Source organism: Lepisma saccharinum, chromosome 18 (genome assembly GCF_977018435.1).
Source record: "Lepisma saccharinum chromosome 18, izLepSacc3.1, whole genome shotgun sequence".
Taxonomy (NCBI): domain Eukaryota; kingdom Metazoa; phylum Arthropoda; class Insecta; order Zygentoma; family Lepismatidae; genus Lepisma; species Lepisma saccharinum.
This window is the reverse complement of record NC_139246.1, coordinates 13,578,727-13,589,403: the sequence shown is the minus strand read 5'-3', so window position 1 is coordinate 13,589,403 and position 10,677 is coordinate 13,578,727. Positions and strand designations below refer to the sequence as shown.

The 10,677-nt window shown below is 38.3% G+C and overlaps 1 protein-coding gene across 2 annotated transcripts in view; it reads left to right on the top strand.

Annotated features, from left to right (window-relative positions):
- Positions 1-2,199: 2,199 nt before the first annotated feature.
- Positions 2,200-10,677, top strand: part of PIG-S (phosphatidylinositol glycan anchor biosynthesis class S) — a 40,828-nt gene continuing 32,350 nt past the window's right edge. For both annotated transcript variants that reach the window (XM_083140162.1, XM_083140161.1), the window contains exon 1: positions 2,200-2,417. In XM_083140162.1, coding sequence (XP_082996288.1) covers positions 2,348-2,417 — 70 coding nt within the window. In that variant the 5' untranslated portion in view covers positions 2,200-2,347. The remainder of the gene's footprint in view (positions 2,418-10,677) is intronic.

The following is a 10,677-nucleotide window of genomic DNA, read 5'->3' as shown; positions in this document are numbered from 1 at the left end:
TGGTTTGAGTTGGTGTTTTACGTCCACTTTATGCACAGTAAGGCTAATCGGGACTGGACCTACAGTTTAAAGTGGGATCCGAACCACTTGTGCCTCCACCGGGTATCGAACCCGGGACCCCTCGATTACAAGGTAATGCCGCTACCACTGCGCCATGGGGGAGGCCCTATGGTTAAAGTGGATGAAATGAGAGACAGATGGTGGTGATGCTTTATTTAAGTTTGCTTGGTTGACTGGGTATATTATCCTCCTGCACTTACACTTCGAACACTATCTATCGTCATTCATCCTCATTGTCGCGATTAGCCAAAAGATGCAGAAAAGCGTCGCGAGAGAAGAGAAATACTGAATTAACTACTCGTCCTCCCTTTGATTTTTACCTGTGGGGACTTTTGAAGTCCATCGTCTACCAGGAGAAAATCAGGGATATGCTTCATCTGAAAGCTCGCATCATCGACGCCTGCACTCATGCGACGTCAGACATCTTGCTACATTTTCGGCAAAACTGGCGCAAACTCGTTGATCTGTGTCTGAGACTTCATGGCTACCACATTGAGAACATTCTGTAACACAACTGAGTAAAGTTGTTTTTCCCTTTGTATAGAAACTTTTGGGACATCCTGTACTTTGCTGTAGAAAATTCCTTAACTTTCCTTATTTTATACCATATCATCACTTATATTGATGTAACTGACGTGTACACCCGAGTGTTCTCGACGTATTACGATTTTAAAAATTGTCTTTTTGATGCGCATAACTGAAGACAGTAGTGGCGATTAGAGGGCAGTTGCCCCCCATTTTTTGCTACTTTTGCCCCCGTAGTATGCTAAACCTTATGTAATTTTATGAAGGGAAAGTAAACTGTCATTGCCCCCCTTTTCCCGCACATTTGGAATGCAATCACCGCCACGGATTGAAGAGTTAGCTGGAAGAAGCAGTTAACTCCGGAAACATAGTTGGGAGATAAGCAACTAAACTATCTGCACCCTATATTTTATCTCTTACTGTAAAATAACAATATTCATGTACACCCAACGGCGAAAGCGAAAGAAACAGTAGGCGAATTGTCCAGCACTATTGTCATTCGGTCTGAATTACACAATGTGTTGACAATGAATTGAATCTCCGCTTACTGAAAGACGTCAATAAGCAGAGAACAATGCCTGCTTCGAACCAACACAGTTTCAAAATTTTGAATTACACCCTTCTTCCATAGAAGATGGTCGATAAACTACAAATCTATTTTGTAATGCCATTTCCCATAGGGGAGCTTGGATAGAAGCTTCCTCTACAGTAATAAGGATGATTACAATGATTGTCTTTGTCTTACAACAAAATACCAATTTTTACTAGGTTTATGTAAGAAAATTAAACTAAATATTCCGTTTTCTTTAGAGAAAGTTCCCACATGGCGTCCAGCGGAAGGAAAGTTCTTATGGCAAAAATATCTCTACTGTGGACGGTCTTACTAATTTTAATCACATTCTAAGAACAGTTAAGGCACATTCATCTTGTGCAAGTTGCTTCATATCGCTATCTGTTAAAATTACAATACATTTTCCAAACTAGTGCAGTTTGAATCCATCAGCACGCGCGTTGTCAGCAAGCAGCAGACGGTTCTCGCGGAACAAACCAGCCTCCTGACCCATACGTTTGGTGAATCTCGTTCTTGCACGAAACGCACGGAATGCGACTTCTGGGACAGCATTAAGGGTGTGCGGGACAGAATTTTTTGGGTGGGGACGGGAAATTATTTTAATCCCGACATTCGGGACGGGAAAAATTCGCAACTTCCGGACTAAGTCGGGAAATTTTCAGGACGGTAAATGTTCGAAATTTCCCGAAGCTCTTGAAATCTCGAATTCTACACGTCATTTTCATCTTACGTGATTGTTTTTGCATTTCTGGAATGAAAACTAACAACTTACGATAAGTTGATCATTCGGTATTTCCCGACTGCTCGGGATCCCGAAAAGTCGGGATCGGGACGAAAATTTTTTTCCGATCCCGGTCCCGACTTTTCGGAATCCCGCACACCTGTAGACAGCATAATGAAAATCACGAAATGCACGGAACGGAAGCACTTATTTACCATAACTTGTTTAACTCGTGCGACTTTCGGAACGGGCCCACTGTTTAGCCGAAAAGAGAGAAAGAATGAAAACATTAGTTTGCTCACTACCCCTGTAGTCTGTGTTTTTTTCCAAAGCTGTAAGGCGCCTAGAAGTAAACATTACTTTGAAAACCGTGTTCCATGTTTTAAAATGTGCACTTTATTTATTAAACATTGACACACAGTTTGTTGAAAAATTGTCATATACATTCGGTTGGCTGTCACATTCACAAAATGACTGTAAAACCAAAATTGGCCAAGACAGTGGATTGCGCTATGGATCGCGAGGATGAATCTGAAGAAGGTCGGTACTTACGACATTAAATGAAAGACCCAAGTGTTTCTTTCTGTACAAAAATCCATAATAAATTCAGATTAGAGTAACGTACATACTAATAGAATCTATTTTGGTAAGAGTCTAGTTTACGTCCTTTTCCTAAGGAATACGTGTCATATATCGTTGGAAAGGTTATTGTGTAAGGAATTCAACAAACTAAATCCCAAGGCGAGGAAAAATTTCCTGGAGGAGAAAATCGAGAAAAAAACGATGTTGTCCGGATATGCGTGATTGAACGTACTGAGGACATTTTTCGATGATGAAGCACATATTTAGGGGTGAAATGAGTGCTAATGGAACCTAACCTAACCTCGTAGGTATACCTCGTTCCCATGAATGGTTAGTGACATAAAGTGTAAAAAGAAAAACTTACGGTACTATTATCGTATGAGGGAAACACCTACCAATCATATATTTCGGACTTCTGTACATTGCTAACGTGTTATTTTCGAATATGGAACATTTCCTGAAGTGAAATAATGCATATCAATGTCTATTTCTAAGATTTACGACTACTTACTGTGGTAACAGTTTCATGCATCGGAGACACATTTAAATCGGATATTTTGTCTTTCTTGTGGTTTGTACTTACCAATTATGTATTGCGGAACATAGTGGAAGGTGCCAATATGCGTTTTGCACGAAAACAAACACTTTTTCTGCTAAAATAAACCATTTTCCTTAATGGTACGGAAAGCACGTCACGGTGCGATATCGCTTGCTTTGCGAATTGTAACGCTTCTTTTGTTTTCGAATATCAATGTTTCCAACTCTATTGTGCATGAAAGTTGTAAAAAACCGGGGATCAAAAACCATGCACGGGTAGCCCCACAAACCATTGACGTTAGCCCCAAAAACCATCCACGGGTAGCCCCACAAACCATTGACGGTAACATTATCGTATGGGCAAAACGGATTCCTTGAAATTTCCTTCAAATTTACAGGAGAAAGTACTTACGGAAATCATTTTCTTGAGCGTTTTGGAAGTTCCTGAATGTAGATTTGATCCATTTTAATGTGAATGCGTGTTGTTTTCTGCGAAAATCTCTGTCCGACACGCTGTTTCTCCTCACGCCATTTGCTTTTTGCATGAGAGTGCAATGTTCCGTGTGTTAAGACGATGCAACCCCGTAGCCAGTGTTTCAGCCTCGCCGTGTTTTCACTAGAACCACCTGTCGAGTTCGGAACAAGCCATTTTTTCCGAATTGGTGTCACTTATCGCACAACATTGTAGCAACATTGTGTTCCGACGTCACAGGAGAGAGGTTTTTTTATAATTTTTCTTTGTAATTATGCTAATGGAACCTAACCTAACAGGCCTAACCTAACCACGTAGGCATTCCTCGTCTGACGTCAATATTCAAGGTTGCAAGAGTGTTGTGCGTAAAGGAAGAGCATTAACAAATTTCGAAAGAAAGATGGTTCCGACCCGAATGGGTGTCACTTATCGCACAACACCCTAGCAACATTGTGTTCTGACGTCACAGGAGAGACCTTTTTCATGTTAGGCAATACAAAGGTAACGCGTCTCTTAGCGAAAATGTTATTTTTTCTTTGTATTTATGCTAATGGAACCTAACCTAACAGGCCTAACCTAACCACGTAGGCATTCCTCGTCTGACGTCAATGTTGAAGGTTGCAAGAGTGTTGTGCGTAAAGGAAGAGCATTAACGAATTGCGAAAGAAAGATGGTTCCGAATTGCGAAAGGAAGATGGTTCCGAATTGCTGTTTATGGAAAATGAACGTGGTAAATCGCAAGGTTATTTCACAAGTTCTACACGTAAATGCGACGTATTAGCATAATTTCAAATAGGGGCACGAAAGTAGATATTTTCCGGTGAACGAGGTTGCACCACTGCATAAATCGACAAAACACTCTCAGAACGCCCCCTAAACCAGTATGCTATCACGGCCATAATGTGTTACAGATTCGAAACAACAAGTAACAGTAAGTACTCGTAAATAGAGGAAATAAACATTATCTTAGTTAGAAATGCATTATTTCGCCTTAAGAAATGTTCCGCAACACGTTAGCGATGTAAAGAAGTCCGAAATATATGATTCTGAGGTGTTTCACCCATACGATAATAGTACCCCATTGACGTTAGCCCCAAAAACCATCCACGGGTAGCCCCACAAACCATTGACGTTAGCCCCAAAAACCATCCACGGGTACCGAGGTTAGGTTAGGCCTGTTAGGTTAGGTTCCATTAGCACCCATTTCACCCCTAAATTCATCGAAAAACCATTTTCCTTTCTCGAAAAAAAAACCGCGCGTTTCTTGAAGAAAAAAAAAACTCGCGTTTCTCGAAAAAAATTGCGCGTTTGGAAACCCTGATTCCACTAGCGAGATCGCGTGACTTCCGACGCTAGAGCCATCTGCAGGTACATCTTGGAAACAACGGCATGATGTTGTCGATTTTCACAAAATGCGCAATATTATTACATGAAAAGTGATTATTTATTGTTCTGCTGCATTGTAGGATGAAGTTTTAGGAAGAATATATATCGACGGAGGTTGTAAACCTTGGACAAACTCATTTCCGTAAGTAGTTTCTTGTGTAAAATTGAAGAAATGTGTCTCCGATGCATGAAACTGTTACCCTTACTGTTACTTGTTGTTTCGACTCTGTAACACATTATGGCCATGATAGCATACTGGTTTAGGGGGCATTCTGAGAGTGTTTTGTCGATTTATGCAGTGTTTCAACCTCGTTCACCGGGAAATATCTACTTTCGTGCCTGGATTTGAAATTATGCTAATACATCGCAAACCATTGACGTTAGCCTCACAAACCATTGACATTAGCCCCAAAAACCATTTTCCGTAAGGTTAGGTTAGGCAAGCATAGTTAAAAAAAAAACACTCGACACGTCATGTTCTAGTGAAAACACGGCGAGGCTGAAACACTGGCTACGGGGTTGCATCATCTTAACACACGGAACATTGCACTCTCGTGCAGAAAGCAAATGGCGGGAGCAGAAACAGCGTGTCGGACAGAGATTTTCGCAGAAAACAACACGCATTCACATTAAAATGGATCAAATCTACATTCAGGAACTTCCACAACGCTAAAGAAAATTATTTCCGTAAGTACTTTCTCCTGTAAATTTGAAGGAATCCGTTTCCCTCATACGATAATGTTACCAAACTTACTTACCCTAAGAGATGCCGGAGCGCCGGCTGTCTGCTACCGTAAGAGATGCCGGAATTCCGGCTGTCTGCTACCATGGTTTTGAACGATGCACTGAATTATCACTGGTGATAAACGTATTTTACACTATCTAGAAGTTTTTGGGGTATTTTTGGAACCTGTTCTTCTTTAACATGCATTCACAACGCGGGCACAAAGACGAGCATGCAGTGTTGTTAACTCCCATCGGTTACCATCAAAAGGCAAGAAGGACGTAAACTAGACTCTAGCCTCTATTTTACACCTAATTTGTAATTTGGTAAAAATTTACTATCCTTCGGACACCTATAACTTCTTCGTTTCGTCAATTTTTGACATTCGTACTTACCTATCTGCTTTGCGGAAAATTCCTTAACGTGTAAGTATTTTTCATCAAAGTAATTGCAATTTTTCACATTACGAGTACGGGTCGGGTACCCTATTCTACACCCACGAATTTTCATTTTTTTTCTTTCATTATGAAGATTATGTGATTCTAATTGTGAATAAAAAAATTGGAGCGCAGAAAGAAGTATTTATGACTGTACAGCCGTTTAAATTTGAGATTTTGTCGTTTGAAATTGTTAAGTCCAAATTTCCCACCGATTCCGGGCTCCGCCCCTGGGGTAATTGACTTACCGCTACCGCGGCCCCGCCTTTATCTATAGAGTCCCTTTTAAAGGCATGTTAGAAATTGGCCGAAGTCACCTGCCCCCAACACTATTTCTCACTGTTTTCCGCATTGATACATGAAGATACCAAAAATGAAGGCTAAAATTAAACCTAAGAAGGTAACTTACCTCTTTTTACCAAGGCCAGGCACTGAATTTCGGGTCGAAGTTAAATTTATAAGTCCAAAAATGAAGTAACTCCTACGTTGAAAGTCCTTGTCCTTTTCCACAGAATACCACCCTCCACTCCCTTCCCATCATAAAAATAAGAAGTCGCAAATTATCCCATCCCACAAGTCATTTAGAAAAAACAACCCTCCCCTTTACGGCCTGCAGTTGCCAAAAAGAAATAATTAATTCCAATTTCTGAAGTCGCATAAATGAAATCCAATGTCTGAAATGTCCAATCCGCCAATATTTATTTATTTCCCTTCAACAGAGACAAGTCTCCAATTGCAGAAAGGTAATATCAAAATATTACATTTTAACTTACAACTTGTAAGTACGCACGTACACATTCTCCCTCCTTCCTCATTTACACACACACATATTCACAAACATAGACAGATAATACATTATATATATATATATATATATATATATATATATATATATATATATATATATATATATATATACAGACATCTTGGTGACAGAACAGATTTACTGCTTAACTGTGACAACAGAAATTTTCAGATATTTACACATTTCATCTGAATTACACATAACAAGTATCACAAACACTGGTACAATATATCATTACAACAAACTTCAATATGACAAATCCAATTCTCATAATAAATACATTATTAAGAGAGATACCCCTTTAACATATTCATAAATTTGGTTCGTGTCATGCCGAAATCCAAGTCCACCAAATGGTTTGAGATCTTGTTATATTGAAATGTCATTTTTGTATTGGGGAACCTTTATACATTTCTGTTCTTGGGATTTTGTATGAGAGTAAACATCTATTACGTAAATGACCCTGTCTCACATTAAACCATATTCTCTCTAGTATAGAACTACTATCAATATGTCCATTTATTATTTTATACAGAAACATTTGTTGAGAAATTTCGCGTCTATTTGACAGGCTTACAAAATCAAATTCATTTAATAAATCATTGTATGGTATTTTAAGAATTATTGGCGATATTCGATACTTCTTATAATATAAAAATCTGAGAAATTTCTTCTGTATACGTTCAATCATATTTTTCTGGGAATCACAGTTTGGTGCCCATACGGAACAAGCATATTCTAATTTGCTTCTAACTAAACTTTTGTAGAGCATACACAAAGAGCATATATCATTTAAACTTTTAGCATTTCTTATTAGAAATCCAAGATTCCTGTAGGCATTCTGGGTAATGCAAGAAATATGCTCAGTAAAAGTCATATTATGGGTAATAATTACTCCTAGGTCTTTAATTGAATACACTCTTTTTACAAATTCGCCGTTAATAACATACTTGTCATTTCGCACATTATTTCGTGCTCTAGTAAATATCATGTATGAACATTTCTTAATATTAAACTTGATATCATTGTCTACATTCCACCTATGAACCATGTTTATATCAGTCTGTAATTTCCTAGTATCCGTAATATCCCTAATTTCTTTATATATTTTAACATCATCTGCGTACACTAAACACTTTGAAAATTTGATTGTACCTGGTAAATCATTAATATAAATTGCAAAGAATAGAGGACCAGATTTGAACCTTGTGGAACCCCAGATTTAACATCATAAACAAAAGACTTCGCTTGTTTATAAGTTACATATTGTGTTCAATTAATAATGTAAGATTTGAAAAGATTTACATATTGTGTTGAGAACCCAAAACTTGCAAGTTTTCTTAGAAGAATATTATGATTAATTCTGTCAAAAGCTTTTGCGAAATCTATATATATTGCATGTACACTAAGTCTCTCATGGAACGCATCATGTATATCTTGGACAAAATTTATCAGATTTGTTTGTGTTGATCTACTTGGCAAGAAACCATGTTGATTGTCACTTAAGAAACATTTTACATGATTAAATATGCGATTGTATAGGATGGACTTGAATACTTTCGCCGGTGCACAGAGAATTGATATGGGCCTGTAATTTTCTATTTTTGAACTTTCACTTTCCTTCCAGATATCAGGGAACATTTGTGTTTTCATTATTAAGTTATACATTCTAAGTAGAGGATACATCAATACCTCAGAGCATCCTTTCAAAATGTAAGGTGGTATATTTCAGCTGGGCCGCTAGATCGTTTGCCTTTTAACTGTTTTGTAGCACTTTTATATTATTTCTGACTAACTGGCGAAATTGTTAATGTGTATGATATAATGGACTCAGTGCGTTCGTCTATTATACATGGTTCAGATGTTTCAGCATATACGGACCTAAAATATTTAGCAAAACCAGGGGCGCTGACTTGTCAAAATTATTGGGGGGGGGCTCTGATCACTGAAATAAATGAATGAATGACTCACTCACTCCCTTTTTTTAAAAATAAAAATTACGTCCTCATATAGCAATGTTTAAGTAGCTATTATATTCCTCATGCAAATGAAATTTAACAGGAAAAACGTTTACAAAATGTTTCAAAGTTTCTTTACGTCTTTTGTGTCTGCTCATTTGTTTTTTAGATAACAATTAACATTTTTATTGAAAAGTACGAGACATTAAGAGACCAACGTAACAGTTTTATGCTGGCCTCGGTAGCCGAGCGTGTTGGTTGGTCGACTCAACTCGCTTTGACCCAGAGGTCTCGGGTTCGAGTTCCGTCGAGGGCATGGGGGTGTTTTAATGTCCGCAACAGACATGTGATGGGTTGCAAATAACGAATATTTAACAGTTTTATTTAATTATTTACATAAATGCTAACACAAATCGCAGGAAAATAGTTTTACTTGTTTTTTCTTGCTACAATACGTTGTTACTTTTTTAATTTAATTTTGCAATAATAAGAAAATAGCATGTACACTAAGATATAAAGTGACATACACAACAAAACATATGAACATGATTTAAAAATAAAGCAAAAGTTGCTCTACGCAGTGGGTTATTTTTTATGAACTTATCAACGAGCGGTCTCAGGTCCAAATTATCAAGCACAGTTTGATGTATGTGGAGTACCGCTAAGCTGCTTAGTCTCTTCTGCCCCATTGTAGATCTCAAATATGTCTTTAGTCAGCTAATAGCACTGAATGACCTTTCGGCTGTGGCTGTCGTCACTGGCACAGTGCGGAGAACCATCATGAATTTGGCTTCTGGAGGGCGGTGTCTTCCAAAAGAAACTTCCTTATGTCACGCATGGTAGTTAGAATCACTTTCTTCTGTATGGCGATATTACGAAGCATGGACATGTGTAAGGAGAGCCTATCGGCATCCAAATCTTGCCGAAAGAATTCTCGCGTTTGCTGAAAGTTTGTTGTGCAACTGTTCACAGCTGAGATGCATTCTTTCTCTACGGCTGTTACTTTTTGTAGTCCTGTACATTCATGCCCTTGTTTAACACATGATTTATCTGTGTCACACACGTCAGTGTACGTATATTGATTTATAATACTATTTTGGAGTGTAGAACTTGTGATGTTTGGCAGCATCAGGATTTTCAAGTCTCTTAGGGACGTGACGTTGCCGGGGCAATTCTGGCTCATCAACAAGGCTTGATTTGCCCTCTGTGCATTTCAGCCAGAACTGCTCAAAATTCATTCGCTTTTCTTGAAAGATGTCAGTCAAGTATTTTAGTTTTGATTCCACTTCTGTAGAACCAATGCGTGGAGACTGAATCTTACAGTTTACCTCTTCTATTAGACCCATCACACGGCAGTAGAGGGAGAGAAAGAAACATGTCTTGAAGTGAAGCATTGTCTCCAGGTATCCAGCACATTTTAATGCTGCGTCAGTAGAATCTTCTTCAGAAAATTTCTCAAGAAATTTGAGAAGGTTTTCATAGTTCCTTAAGAATTGTTGCATACTGGAGGCTCTCAACGTCCACCGACGAGGGCAAAGTGGACGCAGTCCAATATGGCCAGCCTGCTCATTCACATCAATAATATTCCTAAATATTTGCATTCTTTTAGGGGATTCCCAAACAGTCTTTAACAAGTCGTTGGCTAAATTCATTATGTCTCTGATTAATATATGTAAAAGAGTTAATAATAATTATATACTTAGTATATAGTAATAAGTCATGTGTTTTGCTGTCTCCGGTCATAGCCCCTCCCCCCAAAGTTGATGGTTTAGCGGTCTCAGCCCCCCCAAAGTTGATGGTCTAGAACATTTCAAATGTGTATTTAAAATTAAGTTCATGTGGCACAATTCGGAGTAAACTTTACAAGATAAGAAAAATAATACATTAGATCCTCTTAAG